This window comes from Tachypleus tridentatus, chromosome 1 (genome assembly GCF_004210375.1).
Source record: "Tachypleus tridentatus isolate NWPU-2018 chromosome 1, ASM421037v1, whole genome shotgun sequence".
In the NCBI taxonomy this organism is placed as follows: Eukaryota; Metazoa; Arthropoda; class Merostomata; order Xiphosura; family Limulidae; genus Tachypleus; species Tachypleus tridentatus.
This window is the reverse complement of record NC_134825.1, coordinates 17,262,726-17,286,776: the sequence shown is the minus strand read 5'-3', so window position 1 is coordinate 17,286,776 and position 24,051 is coordinate 17,262,726. Positions and strand designations below refer to the sequence as shown.

Below are 24,051 nucleotides of genomic sequence, written 5' to 3'. Positions count from 1 at the left end.
ATTTTCTATTTGATGGCTCTGTAACCAATCAGAATTGAAGTCTATACAAATTATCGTTTGTTTGAACAATGACGATTTTATAGTGAGTAATTTAAGTTTAATTTTATACTTTTTGAAGAATTGGTAGAAATGTGTCACACTAGAGGAAATGCAGGATTTTTAAAAAAAATATTGCAATGTAGAATTAAGAACTTTACATTTCTATCCTTTTAAAATGTGGATTACTAGCTAAGAATTTATGTTGTACTAATTGGTATAATGTAACCTAAAAGTAGTTTAATAAAATTTTGAATGTAAGCAATTGAAACCTCGAGACATGCAGCAAATTATGCTAGGGTGGATAGAGATATGTGCAATAGAAGTTGAAAAGTTACGGTTTCTGTTTTAGTGGAACGCTTCTGAAGAAGCTGTAAACGAAACGTTGAACGTCCAATTAAAGAAAAATATCAAGTTTTATGCTATAATGTCACAGGTTAATTTACTAGTATTAAAATGTGACTGCTTATGTAAATGTCAGAAAAATATTATTTTCCTCTCCATACAATTTAAGTACTTGTAGAAGTAATAGGAAAATATTCCTCTCTTAACAAAAGGATGTAGCTATTTGTATAAAAACTGGAAATAACTATTTATGGGTTTGGTTGTAAAAGTATATAAAACGTAAATAAATACCTATATGAGTGTTGTGAAAATAATATTTGTATATTTCGTGAAATACAATCAAGTGGTAAAGCATTCATATAATCCTTAGTCTGATTCATTTCTACAAACAAGATTAATTATAAAAGGCTTGAAATATTGAAATACTTACATCATAACTGTAATTAAACATGTTAATAGCTAGAATTATTACTAAACTATAGTAATCGTTACGGTGTAACATTTCAGATTATGTTTCCGTAAAGACGTGACTGTTGCTCAATGGGTGGCTGCAACTCTGATAAGTTTTGCTATTGCTTTGAGTCAGTTTCGTAGCCTAACAGTGGAAGGTGCTTCAGTGCCACTTCTTGCAGTATCCCTTAGCATTATTAACAGTTTATTGGCTGCTGTTGTGTCTGTGTACACTGAGGTAAGAACAGCTGTGAGCTTCTGCTGTGCATACTGATTTGTTTATATACAATAAAATAAGTAAATAAAAGTATATAAAGGTAGAAAAAAGGATTCACACGAAATGGGGTAAACTGGACAAAATAACATAAATGCGAAACGATATATATACTCTTCAAAACAAGAAACGCAAAATGAATATTTTTTGTATTTTAAAGAGAAAATATGTAATTACATTACAAGCTCAGAGTATGTGATGTTACACGTGTTAAGGCACTGAATGTCAGACCAAAATGACAATACAAGTTGTGCACTTTGAAAACGGAGGAAAACATCGGATTTTTCGCCAAAACGCATGCGTGTCCAATAAATTTGTTTGAGAGATCTGCATGTTCTGCAAGTGCAACATGTGCAAAATCCTATAAAGTGACGGGTTCTCGGTTTCCATAGCTCATTGTTAAGCCACCGACACGCAATACAGTTACGCCAAGACTGAGTGAAGCACAACGCAACAACGCCATTGGTCGCTTGGAAGCAGGTGAATCTCGATCAGATGTTGCCAGAGCTGTGAATGTCCACCCAAGCACCATCACAAGGCTATGGAATCGTCACCAACAACATGGATCAACTCGTGACCGTCGACGATCTGGCAGACCTCGTGTGACCACGCCCGTACAAGATCGCTACATCAGCTTACGTCACCTTCGGGATAGGACCACCACTGCGACGTCTACTGCCTCAACCATACCAGGGCTGCGTAGGATTTCCGATCAGACCGTACGCAACCGTGTATGAGATGCAGGAATCCGACCTCGACGTTCAGTCAGAAGCGTCATCCACACCCAGCAACATCGTCAAGCACGGCTGCAGTGGACTCGGGCACATCGGGTATGGCCTCATCGACAATGGAGGCATGTTTGGTTCAGCGATCAATCACGTTTTATGCTTTGTGGGCAGGATGGAAGGACCCGTGTTTACCGTCGCCGAGGTGAACGTTTTGCAGCAAACTGTGTGCAGTAAGTTGACTGTTTTGGTAGTGGCAGAGTCATGATGTGGGCTGCCATCGTCTACAATGCCAGAACAGACCTTTTGCACATTCGAGGGAATCTTACGGCTCAACGAAACGTCGACGAGATTCTTAGGCCTCATGTGCAACCCATCATGGTGAACGTCAACGACGTTTTTTCAACATGACAACGCCCGTCCTCACACAGCCCGACTCACCACTGTCTTCTTGAGACACCACAACATCAACGTTCTTCCCTGGCCCTCCAGATCACCAGATTTAAACCCCATCGAACATCTTTGGGACGAGTTGGACCGACGTCTGCGATGGCAACAACCTCAACCGCAGACTCTACCTCAGCTTGCAGCAGCTTTGCAGGCTGAGTGGACAACCATTCCACAGGATGTGATTCGTCATCTCATCGCTTCCATGGGCAGGAGATGCCAAGCAGTTATTGATGCTCACGGGGGGCATACTCGTTATTGACGTTGAGTGATGTTAAACTTCAACTAGTGAGCGTGGACTTCGCCTTTGCAGACTTTGGATGTTCAGCAGTGAATGTGCAAAGTTTCACACATGTCATACAGAACTACCCAGAATAAACTTGTTAACAATTTGTCTCATATTTTGCCTTTTGCGTTTCTTTTTTTGAAGAGTATATAATAATGCTTATAGATAAGTTGTTTTGCGTATTAGAACAGAAGGAACAAAAATAAGCGAAACACTTTGAGAATTACTAATTTATCGAATAAGAATTGTGTAGTAGAAAACGAAAGGATAATTGCTGTAGTTTTAAACGATAATTTTCCGCAAAAAAAACAACAACACACCAGAAAATCTTTTCTATTTTTTATTTAATGTTTAATATATTTAATTTTAATATTTGTAATTTATTTCATTGTATTTTATTATATTGTTTATTTTGCATTGCTAATTTAATATAAGGATTTAAAATAGCCTAATCTGGCTGAACTTCGTGAGATGTTATTGGGATTACGGCTGAAAATACCACAGGTACCAAACTGATGAGACAAAGCATAGATATCTGTAGAGATAAGAAAGTTAGAATGGTAGATTTTATCAGCTATAGTAATTAGTGGTTCGATTCTCAGTTGTGAAATATATGTAGTTGCTTAATGTGATCAGAAGCTGATGATAACTGGTTGGACCTAATTTCGAAAGCGAGTCCCTAATCTGGTTGCATATTTGGCTGGATCACACACATGTATTTTCCTACTCTATTGATCAGGAAGACTAGTACATAAAGAATTACAAAAAATACAGCACTTGGCAAAAAATGAGTTCAGATCTAATTTAAAAAGAAGACAGAAAGATTTGTAAAGAAATAACAATAAATCGAATGTAGCTCCCAAGTATCAAGATACAATAATATAGAAAAGACATCTGTTTTCTTTCAAGTATCCTAAAATATCTGTGTCCAAAATAAGCAAGTAACTTTACAGAAACAGGGAAAATATAATTCAATATGATGCCACCAGAGGACCATATATTTCCTTATGGTTCACCGGATTGGCTACCAGTGGGCTTCATAGTTTCATTACAGAGGCACTAGAGGATATGATAGTATAATGAGTCGTCTTAATGACAAAATAACCACAGTATTAACTGTTATTCTTCGATATGATATTAAATTTTATTTCCTATGTTTTACTGGATATTTCTACTTGTTCATCTCAGGTGAGAAAAGTAAATATCCACTTCTTAACTACGTGTACGTGACTTCGTAGGATTAATAAAACAGAGGTTAGGTACATTGTACTGAAACGGTTTTGGAGCCTCTCGTATGATTGTAATCCATGTAGCCACATTCGTCATGCTGAACGACTGTACATCTTAACAATAGCCCCGAACCATAGTTTCTTTTGCAAAAGGTTCCATCTTATGGCTGTCATGGCCAAAGTACATTATTTCTCTTTAATAGCATTCCATAATTCATTTACTGTATTGGGACTACAGTTTTTCAGCGCCCGTTTCAAGAGTGCGATTGTGCAGAAATCCATAGGCCCTGAAATTCGACGACTTATTTTGTATATCTTCATACGGAATAGCATGAAAACCCGTTTCATTCTACACCTGCTTGAGGCAGGGCAAAAGTTTAATTATAAGTATGACTGAAAGCCTTATCTTGGTGAACACGTGTAGACGAAGTTTTCACACTGACTTTTGTTTTCGTGGATTTTAAAAGTTACGAGACGCTATGCTTTGTTTGCCACAGCTAGAGTACGACTTGTTGCTAGTCTTTAAAAGAACTTGATGCTCTAAGATGATACCATTAATTACCATTAAGCACAATGGATAATTCCGTACTGCAAATACTCAGTCGCTGGCCTGAACACATTTTTCATGATGTGGGTATTCTTATATTTTGGGAGGGAAAAAGATGTTTCTTATACTTTTTTTTCAAAACTGATAAATCATCACCAGCATCACACAACGTACGAAATGCCAAAAAGTTAAAATTTAGCTCTGATTTATGACATTATACCTCGACTTTTTGTGAGCTGTGACTTTTACATGACTTCATAATTTGATATTTAAAACAATTTAAATATAATGTTGTATTAAATCTTCAGCATGCTTATATTTGGATTATTTAATTAGCCTATGCGTATTTCAATAAAATTGACTCACTTATGCGATACGAAAAGTTGAATTATTTTGACTGCTTGACCGGGTAAGATCTAATGGTTAGGATGCCAAGTTTGTTACTACGTTATAAAGTTTGTAAGTGACAGCATATCACACTATTTGACTATTTTAACGCAAAACTACATAATGGACTATCTGCCTCTGTTCACTGCAGGGAAACGAACCCCGAATTGTAATATTTAAAGTCGCTTATCTACCGAGAAACCGCTGATTCGTTAAATGTAGTTGTGTTGGAGGAAGAAACTGCTGATTGGTAGTTCGTCTTTTAAAAATGGAGGTGCCTGACACTTCTGGTCACTTGAACAGGCTTTTCGAGCACCCCAGATGTTTACTTCTCGGTAACCGACTTTTTGAAGATGATTATTGATTTGTTCTCATCTAAATTCCTATCAGATACTTTAGGTTTGAAGAGTCTTTGTGTCGTATTAAGTGGTGCTGAGGTAAAGGCTCAAACATACCTGATTTTGAGCCTTCTAGTGGCTCAGAGGTAAGTCTGAAGACATGTAAGGCTAAAAATCCAACTGTTGATAGCAGTAGTGAGCACAAAACAGATAGCCTATTGTGCAGCTTTGCGCTTAACAATAAACAACAACAAAAAACAACACCAAACATGATCGTTCTTTCAGCCGTGGAGGCGTTATAATGTGACGGTCAATCCCATTCGTTGGTAAAAGAGAAGCTCAAGAGTTGGCGGCGGGTGGTGATGACTAGTTGCCTTCCCTCTAGTCTTACACAGCTAAATTAAGGACGGCTATCGCAGATAGCCCTCGTGTAACTTTATACGAAATTCAAACAAAAACTAACCATGGTTCTAGAATTTCAGATAGAGTCATGTTCTACTTTCTGCCGAAAATTTTTTTAAATATCACTTCATTCTAAACTAAATAAAACACTTAAATATATAGATATATTGATTTTACATCGATTTTCTTACACTTTAATTTTTTCGATAGTTTAAGGCCGATCGTGTCATAATGATTAACAAGGTGAACCTTTCATATTCCCTTATCGCTAGATCACGAAAAGGAACAACAACAAATCCGACTATTCGGTAAAATAAAGAAACCCAAGAGTTGGAGGTGGGTGAACTTATCTCATTTCTGATTTATCAGTTCAAAATTAGAATTAGCTATAGCTGAGATGAACTTTTAGTAACCTTTCGAAGTAATAAGATCAAAAATGCACACAGTAACTTATTAATAATTTTCATAAGGTAATCTAGGAAGATATCTTCTGACATTATATAAAGTAAATTTAAAATGCTTTCCATATAGCTTAAGATACTTCCCGAATCGGATTTCTAATGATTATTTCACAAACAATGGGCATGTGTTGGCCTTCTTGTAGATTTTCTGGGATTCGGAACTTACGAGTTGGTTTCGAATCCGTGAGATACCGCAAAATATTTTCCCGCAATTTAGGCTGTGGTTGCTTTATAAGAGTGACGGACAAGTCCTTAGCGTGGATATTTAATGGTAGGATGCTCATGACCGTCTGCATTTTCTCTGAACAGTTCTTCAAAATTTGGGACAGCAACAAATAATCTCATCTCTTTTGCTATAAATACAAATACGAGAAGATGCAAAACAAACAAAAGTATAATGTAGTTCATAATTTATTATATGATTATTTATACTCTACTTATAACTCTGATTTATAAATGACTTAAATAAAGTCGGTAATAATTAAACTCATCCTGCTAAGCCTAATCACAAGATAACATTTATTGTTCATTTAGCTGATGATATAAATAACAGCTTGATAACAAAGCTACATGACTGGCTGGCTATCTGATATGAGAAAACAATGTACCAAATCGATAGGCATTAGCTTCAAATTGGACAAAATATGTTCCATAAGGAATAATATAATTATAAACATAGAACCTGCGCTATTCTATTAGATAAATCCTATCGACAAAACAAAATTATATATTTGTTTTGTATAACAAAAATCAAACATAAGAGTATGTACCCGAGCTGCTCGTTTGATTTTTAAACAAAATGCTACTCAATGGGCTATTTGTACTGCGTCCACTACAGATATCAAAATCATTGTAACGTCTACATATATTCCAGCTGTAATTTATAGATAGTGTGTGTGTGTTTTTCATATAGCAAAGCCACATCGGGCTATCTCCTCAGCCCACCGAGGGGAATCGACCCCTGATTTTTGCATTGTAAATCCGGAGACATACCGCTGTACCAGCGGGGAATTTATAGATAATATATAGTAAATCACATGAATAAAGTTTGAATTACTTTACAGAAAGGTAAAAACTTAGTGAGAAAAAAAGCATTATTTCTGTATGTTTAAACCCTCTGTTGGGTTTTGGATGTACTGCTATATTCATAATTACCAGACAGAAAATAGACCTTGAGGTTCTTGTAAAAAAAAATAGCATAATAACTTTCATCTGTCTGGAATTCTACGGTCACAACAAATTTCAGCGTGAAGAAAAAGTTCGCTTTTTAAATAATAAAGCGAGTTATTTTCGTTGTGTGCTTGTTGGCTGCTCCTAAAGGTACTCGAGGGTTATCTACACTAGTTGCCCCTAATGTAGAACAAGAGGGAAAGTAGCTAGTATACGTCACTCACAGCCAACTAGAGGGCTGATGTTTTACTAATGAAATATGTAATTGATCAACACATTATGAGGTCCTCCGAGCTAAGAGGTCGAGCGTTTTCAGTGATGGGATTCAAACCCTCATATTGCGCATATGCAGCACCATAACTATCAGGCCATATCGTGCATTTTACCTTTATTAACATATATATTAGTTGAGCAAATGACTCAACTCTAATTATATTACTAATCGTACGAAGTTATCTCCGATTACTTGAAAGACCTAATAAGAACCATCTGATCACAGAAACAGTTATGAAAAAACGATTAAAACTTTAAAGATTTGGTTACTTAAGTTACAATCGAACAAAAATAAATTATAATACGTAATTAGCCGTTACATCCAGTATAAAGTAACCAGAGCATAATGTTATCGCATCGCCTATGGTGGCATCATAAAGAATTATCTCGAGCTTTTCCATATGATGCCTCGTGACAGAGGAAACCAATCAAGGTCAATGCACTGAAGGGGTATAAAAATTACACTTATATTTAATTAGAGATTGTGAAAACACTAAAGCATCAATTTTTGTTTTTTCTTGAATAAGAACAGAAGAGAGGTAGCCAACTGAACAGATCATTGTTTGTTTGTTTGAAAATCTCCTGCGAAGCTACACGAGGACTATCTGTGCTAGCCATCCTTAATTTAGTAGTGTAAGAATAGAGGGAAGGCAGTTTGTCATCACTCCGCACTCTCAGCTCTTGGGCCACTCTTTTACCAACGAATTGACCGACACATTATCTCATGGATAAAAGGGCGAACATGTTTGGTATGACGGGAATTCGAACCCGCGACTCTCACATTGCGAGTGAAGCGCCCTAACCACTTGGTAGAAAAGTAACGCATACATTAATCAAGTTAATTCTATACTCAAATGTATTTAAATATTTACCTCTACACACCAGAAAACTGAAATTTGTACAATAAATGCACTAAATCATTACTTGGGAAACTTCGATTTTTTAATACTATACACAAGTTTCATTAAACTAAGAAGTTTCAGATTAATCTTACATTCAGATGAACATACAACTTAATAGCAAATTTAATTCAGTTGCACAATGCGTTATCTGTACTGTGCTATCCACGGGTATATAACCTGGATCTTTTTACAGATATAAGCCTTCACACTTATCGCTGATTTCTTGATCCCGAATGTGTAAGTTTAATTAGTTTGACACCAAAAGTGAATGATTTTACTCGCATTTTGCTCTTTAAGAAAAGTGAAACAAAAAGAATACTGTAAAAAATGCATATCTGTCTTTATGTGTTCTTATAGTAACAATAAGATAACAATAAGTTACTTGGACTTGTAAGATGTATAAACAAGATACCAGGCACCGACTTCAACACCCTTACTAAACATACACTTCTAAAATAAGGAACGGATAGAGGAAAATATTAAATAAAAAATTTTAATCGTAAAAAATTGGCTCAGTAAGTGAAGAAATATGAAAATAAAATTTACACCAATTAACAGTTTTAGTAATCACTGATGTAAACAGACTAGTGAAATTTATATTGTGTTATTTAAAGTGATGTCAGATAACTTAATGAGATGTGGTGTAAGATTCACGAATAAGAATAAGCAAGCCCACTTTAAACTGTAAATGATGTGAAACTCAATTTAGCCATAAATGATGTAGAAAGGAGTCGAGGGTGGCTACAGATGATGTGTAGAGAAGCTTAATTTAGCCACAAGTGATGTGGAGAAAAGCTCAGTTTAACTATAAATGATATGGAAAGAAGTCCAGTGTGGCTACAAATGATGTAGAAAGGAGTCGAGTGTGGCTACAGATGATGTGTAGAGAAGCTTAATCTAGCCACAAGTGATGAGGAGAAGAGCTAATTTTAACTATAAATGATGTGGAAAGGAGTCCAGTGTGGTTACAAATGATGTAGAAAGGAGTCGAGTGTGGCTACAGATGATGTGTAGAGAAACTAAATTTAGCCACAAGTGATGTGGAGAAGAGCTCAGTTTAACTATAAATGATATGGAAAGAAGTCCAGTGTGGCTACAAATGATGTAGAAAGGAGTCCAGTGTGGCTACAGATGATGTGTAGAGAAGCTTAATTTAGCCACAAGTGATGTGGAGAAGAGCTCAGTTTAACTATAAATGATATGGAAAGGAGTCCAGTGTGGCTAGAAATGATGTAGAAAGGAGTCGAGTGTGGCTACAGATGATGTGTAGAGAAACTTAATTTAGCCACAAGTGATGTGAAGAAGAGCTCAGTTTAACTATAAATGATATGGAAAGAAGTCCAGTGTGGCTACAAATGATGTAGAAAGGAGTCCAGTGTGGCTACAGATGATGTGTAGAGAAGCTTAATTTAGCCACAAGTGATGTGGAGAAGAGCTCAGTTTAACTATAAATGATATGGAAAGGAGTCCAGTGTGGCTAGAAATGATGTAGAAAGGAGTCGAGTGTGGCTACAGATGATGTGTAGAGAAACTTAATTTAGCCACAAGTGATGTGAAGAAGAGTTCAGTTTAACTATAAATGATGTGGAAAGGAGTTCAGTGTGGTTACAGATGATGTGTAGAGAAACTTAATTTAGCCACAAGTGATGTGGAGAAGAGCTCAGTTTAACTATAAATGATATGGAAAGGAGTCCAGTGTGGCTACAAATGATGTAGAAAGGAGTCGAGTGTGGCTACAGATGATGTGTAGAGAAACTTAATTTAGCCACAAGTGATGTGAAGAAGAGCTCAGTTTAACTATAAATGATGTGGAAAGGAGTCCAGTGTGGCTACAAATGATGTAGAAAGGAGTCGAGTGTGACTACAGATGATGTGTAGAGAAACTTAATTTAGCCACAAGTGATGTGAAGAAGAGCTCAGTTTAACTATAAATGATGTGGAAAGGAGTTCAGTGTGGTTACAGATGATGTGTAGAGAAACTTAATTTAGCCACAAGTGATGTGGAGAAGAGCTCAGTTTAACTATAAATGATGTGGAAAGGAGTCCAGTGTGGCTACAAATGATGTAGAAAGGAGTCGAGTGTGGCCACAGATGATGTGTAGAGAAACTTAATTTAGCCACAAGTGATGTGAAGAAGAGCTCAGTTTAACTATAAATGATGTGGAAAGGAGTTCAGTGTGTCTACAGATGATGTGTAGAGTAACTTAATTTAGCCACAAGTGATGTGAAGAAGAGCTCAGTTTAACTATAAATGATGTGGAAAGGAGTCCAGTGTGGCTACAAATGATGTAGAAAGGAGTCGAGTGTGGCTACAGATGATGTGTAGAGAAACTTAATTTAGCCACAAGTGATGTGGAGAAGAGCTCAGTTTAACTATAAATGATGTGGAAAGGAGTTCAGTGTGGCTACAGATGATGTGTAGAGAAACTTAATTTAGCCACAAGTGATGTGGAGAAGAGCTCAGTTTAACTATAAATGATGTGGAAAGGAGTCCAGTGTGGCTACAAATGATGTGTAGAGAAGCTTAATTTATCCACAAGTGATGTGGAGAAGAGCTCAGTTTAACTATAAATGATATGGAAAGGAGTCCAGTGTGGCTACAAATGATGTAGAAAGGAGTCGAGTGTGGCTACAGATGATGTGTAGAGAAACTTAATTTAGCCACAAGTGATGTGAAGAAGAGCTCAGTTTAACTATAAATGATGTGGAAAGGAGTCCAGTGTGGCTACAAATGATGTAGAAAGGAGTCGAGTGTGACTACAGATGATGTGTAGAGAAACTTAATTTAGCCACAAGTGATGTGAAGAAGAGCTCAGTTTAACTATAAATGATGTGGAAAGGAGTTCAGTGTGGTTACAGATGATGTGTAGAGAAACTTAATTTAGCCACAAGTGTTGTGGAGAAGAGCTCAGTTTAACTATAAATGATGTGGAAAGGAGTCCAGTGTGGCTACAAATGATGTAGAAAGGAGTCGAGTGTGGCTACAGATGATGTGTAGAGAAACTTAATTTAGCCACAAGTGATGTGAAGAAGAGCTCAGTTTAACTATAAATGATGTGGAAAGGAGTTCAGTGTGGCTACAGATGATGTGTAGAGTAACTTAATTTAGCCACAAGTGATGTGAAGAAGAGCTCAGTTTAACTATAAATGATGTTGAAAGGAGTCCAGTGTGGCTACAAATGATGTAGAAAGGAGTCGAGTGTGGCTACAGATGATGTGTAGAGAAACTTAATTTAGCCACAAGTGATGTGAAGAAGAGCTCAGTTTAACTATAAATGATGTGGAAAGGAGTTCAGTGTGGCTACAGATGATGTGTAGAGAAACTTAATTTAGCCACAAGTGATGTGGAGAAGAGCTCAGTTTAACTATAAATGATGTGGAAAGGAGTTCAGTGTGGCTACAGATGATGTGTAGAGAAGCTTAATTTAGCCACAAGTGATGTGGAGAAGAGCTCAGTTTAACTATAAATGATATGGAAAGGAGTCCAGTGTGGCTACAGATGATGTGTAGAGAAACTTAATTTAGCCACAAGTGATGTGGAGAAGAGCTCAGTTTAACTATAAATGATGTGGAAAGGAGTCCAGTGTGGCTACAAATGATGTAGAAAGGAGTCGAGTGTGGCTACAGATGATGTGTAGAGAAACTTAATTTAGCCACAAGTGATGTGAAGAAGAGCTCAGTTTAACTATAAATGATGTGGAAAGGAGTTCAGTGTGGCTACAGATGATGTGTAGAGAAGCTTAATTTAGCCACAAGTGATGTGGAGAAGAGCTCAGTTTAACTATAAATGATATGGAAAGGAGTCCAGTGTGGCTACAGATGATGTGTAGAGAAACTTAATTTAGCCACAAGTGATGTGGAGAAGAGCTCAGTTTAACTATAAATGATGTGGAAAGGAGTCCAGTGTGGCTACAAATGATGTAGAAAGGAGTCGAGTGTGGCTACAGATGATGTGTAGAGAAACTTAATTTAGCCACAAGTGATGTGAAGAAGAGCTCAGTTTAACTATAAATGATGTGGAAAGGAGTTCAGTGTGGCTACAGATGATGTGTAGAGAAGCTTAATTTAGCCACAAGTGATGTGGAGAAGAGCTCAGTTTAACTATAAATGATATGGAAAGGAGTCCAGTGTGGCTACAAATGATGTAGAAAGGAGTCGAGTGTGGCTACAGATGATGTGTAGAGAAACTTAATTTAGCCACAAGTGATGTGAAGAAGAGCTCAGTTTAACTATAAATGATATGGAAAGGAGTCCAGTGTGGCTACAAATGATGTAGAAAGGAGTCGAGTGTGGCTACAGATGATGTGTAGAGAAACTTAATTTAGCCACAAGTGATGTGAAGAAGAGCTCAGTTTAACTATAAATGATGTGGAAAGGAGTCCAGTGTGGCTACAAATGATGTAGAAAGGAGTCGAGTGTGACTACAGATGATGTGTAGAGAAACTTAATTTAGCCACAAGTGATGTGAAGAAGAGCTCAGTTTAACTATAAATGATGTGGAACGGAGTTCAGTGTGGTTACAGATGATGTGTAGAGAAACTTAATTTAGCCACAAGTGATGTGGAGAAGAGCTCAGTTTAACTATAAATGATGTGGAAAGGAGTCCAGTGTGGCTACAAATGATGTAGAAAGGAGTTGAGTGTGGCCACAGATGATGTGTAGAGAAACTTAATTTAGCCACAAGTGATGTGAAGAAGAGCTCAGTTTAACTATAAATGATGTGGAAAGGAGTTCAGTGTGTCTACAGATGATGTGTAGAGTAACTTAATTTAGCCACAAGTGATGTGAAGAAGAGCTCAGTTTAACTATAAATGATGTGGAAAGGAGTCCAGTGTGGCTACAAATGATGTAGAAAGGAGTCGAGTGTGGCTACAGATGATGTGTAGAGAAACTTAATTTAGCCACAAGTGATGTGAAGAAGAGCTCAGTTTAACTATAAATGATGTGGAAAGGAGTTCAGTGTGGCTACAGATGATGTGTAGAGAAACTTAATTTAGCCACAAGTGATGTGGAGAAGAGCTCAGTTTAACTATAAATGATGTGGAAAGGAGTCCAGTGTGGCTACAAATGATGTGTAGAGAAGCTTAATTTAGCCACAAGTGATGTGGAGAAGAGCTCAGTTTAACTATAAATGATATGGAAAGGAGTCCAGTGTGGCTACAAATGATGTAGAAAGGAGTCGAGTGTGGCTACAGATGATGTGTAGAGAAACTTAATTTAGCCACAAGTGATGTGAAGAAGAGCTCAGTTTAACTATAAATGATGTGGAAAGGAGTCCAGTGTGGCTACAAATGATGTAGAAAGGAGTCGAGGGTGACTACAGATGATGTGTAGAGAAACTTAATTTAGCCACAAGTGATGTGAAGAAGAGCTCAGTTTAACTATAAATGATGTGGAAAGGAGTTCAGTGTGGTTACAGATGATGTGTAGAAACTTAATTTAGCCACAAGTGTTGTGGAGAAGAGCTCAGTTTAACTATAAATGATGTGGAAAGGAGTCCAGTGTGGCTACAAATGATGTAGAAAGGAGTCGAGTGTGGCTACAGATGATGTGTAGAGAAACTTAATTTAGCCACAAGTGATGTGAAGAAGAGCTCAGTTTAACTATAAATGATGTGGAAAGGAGTTCAGTGTGGCTACAGATGATGTGTAGATTAACTTAATTTAGCCACAAGTGATGTGAAGAAGAGCTCAGTTTAACTATAAATGATGTGGAAAGGAGTCCAGTGTGGCTACAAATGATGTAGAAAGGAGTCGAGTGTGGCTACAGATGATGTGTAGAGAAACTTAATTTAGCCACAAGTGATGTGAAGAAGAGCTCAGTTTAACTATAAATGATGTGGAAAGGAGTTCAGTGTGGCTACAGATGATGTGTAGAGAAACTTAATTTAGCCACAAGTGATGTGGAGAAGAGCTCAGTTTAACTATAAATGATGTGGAAAGGAGTTCAGTGTGGCTACAGATGATGTGTAGAGAAGCTTAATTTAGCCACAAGTGATGTGGAGAAGAGCTCAGTTTAACTATAAATGATATGGAAAGGAGTCCAGTGTGGCTACAGATGATGTGTAGAAACTTAATTTAGCCACAAGTGATGTGGAGAAGAGCTCAGTTTAACTATAAATGATGTGGAAAGGAGTCCAGTGTGGCTACAAATGATGTAGAAAGGAGTCGAGTGTGGCTACAGATGATGTGTAGAGAAACTTAATTTAGCCACAAGTGATGTGAAGAAGAGCTCAGTTTAACTATAAATGATGTGGAAAGGAGTTCAGTGTGGCTACAGATGATGTGTAGAGAAGCTTAATTTAGCCACAAGTGATGTGGAGAAGAGCTCAGTTTAACTATAAATGATATGGAAAGGAGTCCAGTGTGGCTACAGATGATGTGTAGAGAAGCTTAATTTAGCCACAAGTGATGTGGAGAAGAGCTCAGTTTAACTATAAATGATATGGAAAGGAGTTTAGTGTGGTTACAAATGATGTAGAAAGGAGTCGAGTGTGGCTACAGATGATGTGTAGAGAAACTTAATTTAGCCACAAGTGATGTGGAGAAGAGCTCAGTTTACCTATAAAAGATGTGGAAAAAGAGTCCAGTGTGGCTACAAATGACGTAGAAAGGAGTCGAGTGTGGTTACAGATGATGTGTAGAGAAGCTTAATTTAGCCACAAGTGATGTGGAGAAGAGCTCAGTTTAACTATAAATGATATGGAAAGGAGTCCAGTGTGGCTACAGATGATGTGTAGAGAAACTTAATTTAGCCACAAGTGATGTGGAGAAGAGCTCAGTTTAACTATAAATGATGTGGAAAGGAGTCCAGTGTGGCTACAAATGATGTAGAAAGGAGTCGAGTGTGGCTACAGATGATGTGTAGAGAAACTTAATTTAGCCACAAGTGATGTGAAGAAGAGCTCAGTTTAACTATAAATGATGTGGAAAGGAGTTCAGTGTGGCTACAGATGATGTGTAGAGAAACTTAATTTAGCCACAAGTGATGTGGAGAAGAGCTCAGTTTAACTATAAATGATGTGGAAAGGAGTTCAGTGTGGCTACAGATGATGTGTAGAGAAGCTTAATTTAGCCACAAGTGATGTGGAGAAGAGCTCAGTTTAACTATAAATGATATGGAAAGGAGTCCAGTGTGGCTACAGATGATGTGTAGAGAAACTTAATTTAGCCACAAGTGATGTGGAGAAGAGCTCAGTTTAACTATAAATGATGTGGAAAGGAGTCCAGTGTGGCTACAAATGATGTAGAAAGGAGTCGAGTGTGGCTACAGATGATGTGTAGAGAAACTTAATTTAGCCACAAGTGATGTGAAGAAGAGCTCAGTTTAACTATAAATGATGTGGAAAGGAGTTCAGTGTGGCTACAGATGATGTGTAGAGAAGCTTAATTTAGCCACAAGTGATGTGGAGAAGAGCTCAGTTTAACTATAAATGATATGGAAAGGAGTCCAGTGTGGCTACAGATGATGTGTAGAGAAGCTTAATTTAGCCACAAGTGATGTGGAGAAGAGCTCAGTTTAACTATAAATGATATGGAAAGGAGTTTAGTGTGGTTACAAATGATGTAGAAAGGAGTTCAGTGTGGCTACAGATGATGTGTAGAGAAGCTTAATTTAGCCACAAGTGATGTGGAGAAGAGCTCAGTTTAACTATAAATGATGTGGAAAAGAGTCCAGTGTGGCTACAAATGATGTGTAGAGAAACTTAATTTAGCCACAAGTGATGTGGAGAAGAGCTCAGTTTACCTATAAATGATGTGGAAAAGAGTCCAGTGTGGCTACAAATGATGTAGAAAGGAGTCGAGTGTGGCTACAGATGATGTGTAGAGAAGCTTAATTTAGCCACAAGTGATGTGGAGAAGAGCTCAGTTTAACTATAAATGATCTGGAAAAGAGTCCAGTGTGGCTACAAATGATGTGTAGAGAAACTTAATTTAGCCACAAGTGATGTGAAGAAGAGCTCAGTTTAATTACAAATGGTGTGTAGAGGGAAATACTAACCTAGCAATGGCATTAAACTGAAAAACGTTAAAAACGATAATACCTTCAAAATAATTTGAGACAAGTGTTCTTCTTCCATGTCTTCTAGAAGTCATCTATTACTTATTTACATATCTTGGAAGTAAACTACGTACACAACAGCAGTTTGATCTTAACATTTATTAAATGGTCATCAGTCATACATATAAGAATTTCCACGTCAGGAGAACAGAAAGTGGTTAGAATTTTGCACGCAGCTTTCCTCAAAAATGTGGAACACTAATATGTAACTGTGGTTAAGTTTGAGAACTTATACTTTTTTTAGATGTACTCTTTTCAGTAAAGTAATGTGTTTAGTAAAGCGATAAGTGTTTATTTTTAGATTTGTAAATTGTGAAATATAACGAAAACTAAAGTAATGGATGACTCAACGGCAAGCTTGGTGGGCTTATAACGCTAAAATTGGCGGTTTATTCCATAATGTGGTTACAGGAAACATAACCCATTGTTCAGCTTTGCGCTTAACAACAAAAATGAGTCTTCCAGTCACATCTTGTTATATGCTTTTCTTGAAAAGCTACACAATAGACTATTTACTATGTGTTTACTGCAGAAAAATGCACGCGAGATTTTATTATTATAAGCCATCAAAGCTTAACTCTGGGCCCCTTATGGGCACCTGAGAGACAGGTCTTTAAGGGCTAGATTTCGGATGACTGAACCATGCATCAGAAGGTTCGAAATATCGAAAGTTGTTTAAACCAGAGACAGACTGAATTATATATGAGTGTTGTAATATATATATCTATGTATGTATACATATATGTGAACATTAGATTCTTTGTGGTCAGACTGACCACAGTAGTAGCCAGTAATCTGTAATGATTATCTCTCTCTCGACCAATTAATGTTTCATATCCAAAACTTGGTAAATCCATAACATATTATGCTAATCATTATATGATACTTTTGACAACTTTTCTTTTTTCTCCTTTCTTCAGGTACTTTTCAAAAACGATAATCGTCGCAGTTTTTGGGAACAACAAATACAGTTGTACTTTTTTGGTACTGTTCTCAACCTCATGTATGCGGTGTTTTTAGATGATGTGAAACAAAAGGTGTTTAGCTTTCCTAGTAAGTGTATTTATTTATATTTTACAGGAATGAATTAATCTTTGTGACTGGCAATTTTCTTCATAATGTTCACAGTATATTATTGAGCTAATAATGGAGCAGCACCCTCCCAATTTTTAAATGCACTCCATAGTGTATTGGTCCATCGGGCGCATGAATATCATAAAGGTCAGCAAACAGCTGCAACAGTAAGTCAATTCCTGTCACTTAGTTGCGAAACAAAAACAATTTATGGGCTTTCAAACAGAAGCCCCCAGTGGCACAGCGGTATGTCTGCGAATTCACTACACTAGAAACCGGGTATCGATACATGTGCTGGGTAGAGCACAAACATCTCATTGTGTAGCTTTATGCTTAATTCCAAACAAATGTAGGCCCAACATTGCTAGGTAAAGGCGCTTGACTCGTAATTTGAGGGTCGTGGGTTCCAATTCCCGTCACACCAAACATGCTTGCTCTTTCAGCCCTGGAAGAGTTATAAAAGTAACGGTCAATTCTACTGTTTGTTGGTACAAAAGTAGCCGAAGAGTTGGCGGTGGGTGGTGATGACTAACTGCCTTCCCTCTAGTCTTGTATTGCTAAATTAGGGACGACTAGCGCAGATAGCCCTCGTGCAGCTTTGCACTTTTTCGTACGATTCATAAATGCGAAGAACATCACAAAAATATTTTGCAAGCTATACTTTTATTTTGAAGATGAATTCCTGCCTAAAGTTTCGACTTATTGTATAAACCCTGCCTGTTGTAATTGAATATAAATGTAATAACTTTATAGATATGAAGTTTTTAAAATAAAGTTACCCAGGAATTATTAATTGAAGCACAACGATTTACTTCTATTTTCTCTACATTTGTAATATTCTTTCATTTCTATTGTTTATTTTAATTAATAATGTACTTTTTTCAGTTTTATCTGGTAATATCAAGACATTATTGTTGGTAACCGTCGTCGTAGCAACGCTGCACGGGATCACCTTGGCAACCACCATGCGACAGTTGGATAACATCGTTAAATTTTACATTTCTGCCGTAGGAAACGTAATGACTGCTCTTGCTTCGACATTGTTGTTTCCGGATAAGTTCACATTAGACCTTGTATTCATTCTTAGTTTAATAATTCTTATTGTTGCTATATATTTATACGAAACAAAAAGTCCTATAATTTTGGAAAGAAAAAATCAGATTAATCACAAAACAATAATTCCAGCGATAGTGCATCCAAATGAGTTCAAGAAAAATATAAAAAATGAATATGGAGATCAAAATACAACATTGCTTCATACTTAAGCAGATCGCCTATTTATTTCTCAGACCTTTTCTGTTCAGTTTTCTCAAGATAACAACAAATTATAGTCACCTTTATACTTGAAAATCGCTTATACGTATGTCCATTATGCTACATAATTCACATTTAAATTTCATATGATACCAGAATTCCTTTATAACTGTACTTTTTTAGATTTCATAATTGTTAATGTTTATATATTTTATTTCATGCATGAATTTTAACTTGAGGGGGGGGGAAGTATTCACTGGCACTAAGAAACATGACGTCTAGTTATACTAAAGCTAATCACACTTTATAAGTAAACAAGATGTGCTAGAACTCGTGATAACAATTCGGACCATCTCCTGCATCGTGCACGTTCTTACGGTCGTGAATAAACAATTTCCAACGCCATGATTTTTAGTTTCCCTCTGTGTTGGATGGCGGAGTTATCGTCAACCACGAATCTTGAACACGTTTTCACGAACTCTTCTGTTTAAGTGGGTATCTACTTTCAACGCCTCGTTTAAGTAGGTCAGAGGAACAAGTATAGTGGAGTTGTAACAAGGAACTTAGCAGGTATTCCAGAAGGAAATTTCGAGAAATCTTTGAAAGGTTACAGCCCTTATCGTCAGCTCCTAATGTCTGTTTAGATTCTTCCTAACGGTAACAAGAGATATGTTTAATTTTATTGTACTGTTTTTCTTTAATAACCATATATTTCATTTCTCTGGCTCTTTATTGTTTAACAATGATGATCTTTTAAAATATTTCTCGAGCAGTATTTATTATATAGCAGCGCTGCATTGTCAAAGTTTCATAAATTTGCCGTGAAAGAACTAAATAAGCGTTAAACATATTGGCTGTTATACCAAAACCTTTATATGCGAGAGACCTAACACTACATTAATATGTATTTAAATCTTTCAAATAAACTGTACTGAACTTCTTATCTGTAAAGGTAAATACTATAAAAAATAAGGTAAGTCAAAACTGAAAACAATCCCACTATATATTTTCTTAGTTATTTCTTTATAAACTTTAACTACACTAGCTTTTGTTTCGCAACATGTATAATTACATTTAAATTAATTGTAATCGTGTGAACTGACGTCAGTTATGATTGCTAGAGAATTTTCATCACTTTTCAGAGACACCCATATATAAAATTATTTAAATTAGGCCTAGTAAGAACTATAATCAAAACTTATATTTGAATGTACTTGGTATTCGTCATCTTATCTGTTTAAGATTATTATTTTGTGTGCTATAATATGATTTTATAAGATTCAACAAAATCACGTTTGATTCTCATCAAGAGTGGTCCTAAGTAGCTCCATCTGACTTTTTAAAGGAAAGGTTCTGTTAATATTTTGTTTATGTGTTTGTTTCCTTTTTTCTGCAAATTATATGTTAAAAATGTCGCTTATGATAAACTATATCTTAGAATTGTTGTTTATGATAAACTGTATACCAAAAATGTCGCTTATGTGAATTACATATTAAAAATATCGATTGTGGTAAACTATACATTTAAATAATTAGTTGTGAAGTAACTTTAGATGACACGAAGAACAAGTTTTTATAAACTGAGAAAAATACATCAAATTTAATTTGAAAACGAAAGAAAGTACATAAAGCAGTGTATTAAGTGTTGAAATTCAAACTAATATGGGATAAACAACAGCAGTTTATGATTGAAGTCGACTTTACGTGATACGTATCCTGAAGATATAATATAGCGAGATAATGTTATCACACAAAATCCTAAAGAAGAAAACAAAATACACTGAAATAAAACAAAATTGAAATAAGAAAACACTTCAGTTTTACTAAATTATTTATCATGGAAGTTTTTGTTGTCTGACCATCTATTGCGTTATCTCATTACAGGTACAAATAAAATAATCCTGTTAATCAGTAAAATATTTAAATTTTAAATCAACAGCCTCAAAGACTTCAGGTTTAGTAGAATACGTTATGAATATTCCATAGTTGCTTTCAAAATCCAAAACTAGCAAATACCTAAAACTTATTTCCAACAATATATATCATTTCATAATTGGCTAACTGTAGCAAAAACTGTAAAATAAAGTATGCAATCTCAAATCCCAGAACTCTCAAGAACTATCCAAGACACTTGAATGAATGAATTTAAATAGGAAATCCAGAGGGTAAACATTAAATATAAATATCTTTAAAATATCTGGACGAAGGCAGGTATGTAATGTGTTTTAACTCAAATAAGCTGTCTTCACCTAGATCTAAAGTGTGACAGAAATCTCAGTTAGTAAGAACTTCCAGTTAATATAATTAAAATGGACTAACACTAAAACTTATAATAATAATAATAATAATAATACTTCTACCTTCTATCAATCTGTAACAAAAAATATAAATACGTTTGTGACAGTGAAGCTTGTTTGTTTGTTTTTGAATTTCGCACAAAGCTACTCGAGGGTTATCTGTGCTAGCCGTCCCTAATTTAGCAGTGTAAGACTAGAGGGAAGGCAGCTAGTCGTCACCACCCACTGCTAACTCTTGGGCTACTCTTTTACCAACGAATAGTGGGATTGACCGTCACATTATAACGCCCCCACGACTGAAAGGGCGAGCGACGGGGATGCGAACCCGCGACCCTCAGATTACGAGTTGCACGCCTTAACACGCTTGGCCATGCCGGACCTCACAGTGAAGCAAACACATACGTAATTCCAACTGCAGAATTTTAGAAACAACAAAAATATCAAGCAGGTAGGCCATTTTGACAGAGAAAACAAAGTACAAATTTGTGTTATTCAATGTCTTTTCACTCTATGTATCGTATCAGGTGTTTGATTTTGCGTTCTATAAAACGAAACGCCCCCTAGTGGGACAGTGGTATGTCTTCGGACCTATACCACTAAAAATCAGGTTTCGATACTCGTGGTGGGCAGAGCACTGATGGCCCTTTGTGTAGATTTGTGCTTAATGGCAAACAACAACACCTCAGTTTGATTTCAGATCATGTTTCAAGGTTCGCATGGATGAAGGGGAAACTTTTTATGTTAGCATCATATTCTTTATTCCCAACTAAAACGAATCTTTGTTAAGTTCATGCTATTAATGAAATAATTTACAACAATTTCGATCATAGGATCTAATTATGTTTTTAATATCCAATATTAAAAAAAGTGTTTCATAAAACGCTATATATGAGTAAGTGTTTAATAATTGTGCAAGTGGAAAGTAAAATATGTAAATAATAATTATTTCAGTTTTGTATAATGTAATTAAGTAGAAGATATATATCAGAAGTAGCCCTTAATTCATAATTACAACCCTGTTCTTGGAACCAGGGCGTCGTGTTTCGCCTTATGGAGCCAGTTTTAACAAATAGTAAACCCATGAGGGGTGAGTGGTGGAATGAAACGACAAGTCCTATTGTTCAGTTTTTTACAGTTAGATATAGTATTATAAGCACATTTAAAACATTCCCTCGTTAGAAAATGAGTTAAAAATATATAGCAATAAGAATAAGTAATAGCAGACGCAAGTTAAAGCATGTAAATAGTTAAAAATACACTCCTGTCAAACAACGTGTTCGTGTTTCTGTGAAGACGACTTAGTTCCCATAGAAATCATTTGTTTCATCAGGACTTGTCGCTTGTACACTATATCAAGTATTAAAAAAATCACCAGGGCTTCTAGACAATCAAACCAGAATTAATAATCACCGTATTATCTTACAAGTGGTCGAACCCTTGTATGTACATTTCCTGAAAATCATGATAAATTCATAGTAGGTTTAAACACATTATTATACAGTGTATACATAAACATATCGCATCAACCCACGACCTGTTAATATTGTCCCCAACCGTCCTAAACAGGGTTATCAAATAAATGTATACAAGAAATGAGCATAATAATAACATAATAATAGTAACCGATACATTCAAGCAGAATTGAATAATTAATGACAATCGAATAACTCATCTTGTGAGGACTAATAACAACAACCTACAACTAAAATTCTGTTATGATTATTATTATTTTACACCTTTATCCAAGGGTACTTGAGGGGTTTTTAAACCACTAAAATACAATGTTCTACACGGACAACATTACACACTCTAATTAGCGTTACAGTTCCAATATATATATATTTTTATCACTTCACTACTTCTGTCGTCAACAATTGGTGCGTACTGGTGCAAGAAAACATCACTGCTCTTACAAAAAACGCTCAAGCGAGATAATATAGTCTGTATGTCGTGGCTTTCAAAAATACAAGATCCAGGCGTGAGTTCTTATAGCTATGGAACATTCTGGTTATTATTGTTTGTATAACCTCTGTTGACACGGCATGTAATACATCATAGCATATTATGTCCATAATAATTAAACAAACGCAGGATTAGAAAAGTTTAATTTCTATAAACATTACCACTGTGAAAGATGGCTTCACCTATACGAGCGTTATGCATTATGCATAATTTCTGAAGAGGTTTGGTTTTCCAATGAAATTACATTAATACGAGCAGCGGAATGTTCTCAAAAGAGATACACAATGATACACGGTTTCCATAATGGTTATATATAAACCATGTCAAAACCAGATAATTCCACACAGTAGTAATAACTCCACCATTGTCTAAGATTGGGATGATACAGTAATGTCCAAAGTGTAGTTACAGTGTTCCACACTCAAAGTAGACTTCACTAACCTTTATGATAGTTTTAAAACGTTCGTTATTTCAGATTTTACGCCAAAATTATCAAAAAAAACAAATGTCTTGCATTGCAAGTAGCTTACTGGTTGTGCCTCGTTGCGGAAATCTAGTACCATGGAACTCCTTACACGTAATCCATGTCACGCCCTTTCGTCTCGAACTTTGTGTAAATATCTTGATGGAAACTTGAAACAACATGTCCAGTTTGATTTCAGATCATGTTTCAAGGTTTGCATAGATGAAGGGGAAACCTTTTCATGTAAGCGTGATATTCATCATTCACACTTGCTGTAGTTATTTCACACACACAGTGTATTTGAATACGAAACGTCTCACTCACGTCTTTGACAATCATACCCCAACGTGTCATTCAATAATGTTTTTGTATTTTCAGTTTTGTGATTTTTTTCACCTCGTGATACGCACGACAGCTGGTAAATTAAATAAATCCCACAGAGTAGCGCACTGTAGGATTCTTATCCAAGTTTATTAAGGACGACTCCATTACCATTTAGGTGTATGATGTTTATTTTCTTCGGTGATACGATTCGCATATAACATAAAAGTATGAAAAATATATATCAGAGGAAGTTTAATACTAAGAACATTGAACATTTTTATTGTTTAAATGTGAAAAAAATGAATTACCACAGAGCTCCACAATGTTCTTTACCATTTTACTGA

The 24,051-nt window shown here is 36.0% G+C and overlaps 1 protein-coding gene and 1 long non-coding RNA gene across 6 annotated transcripts in view; one reads left to right on the top strand and one right to left on the bottom strand.

Annotated features, from left to right (window-relative positions):
• LOC143243964 (uncharacterized) overlaps nucleotides 1-19,422 on the top strand; it is a 49,222-nt gene extending 29,800 nt beyond the window's left edge. For all 5 annotated transcript variants that reach the window (XM_076487878.1, XM_076487869.1, XM_076487859.1 and 2 more), the window contains 3 exons: nucleotides 889-1,069; nucleotides 17,254-17,386; nucleotides 18,293-19,422. In XM_076487878.1, the coding sequence (XP_076343993.1) occupies nucleotides 889-1,069; nucleotides 17,254-17,386; nucleotides 18,293-18,672 (694 nt within the window). In that variant the 3' untranslated portion in view covers nucleotides 18,673-19,422. The remainder of the gene's footprint in view (nucleotides 1-888; nucleotides 1,070-17,253; nucleotides 17,387-18,292) is intronic.
• LOC143226055 (uncharacterized) lies at nucleotides 19,133-23,832 on the bottom strand. The gene is made up of 2 exons (XR_013014277.1): nucleotides 23,451-23,832; nucleotides 19,133-19,312 (listed from the first exon to the last, which is right to left on the bottom strand). It is a non-coding gene; the product is annotated as an uncharacterized LOC143226055 (long non-coding RNA).
• Nucleotides 23,833-24,051: the final 219 nt, after the last annotated feature.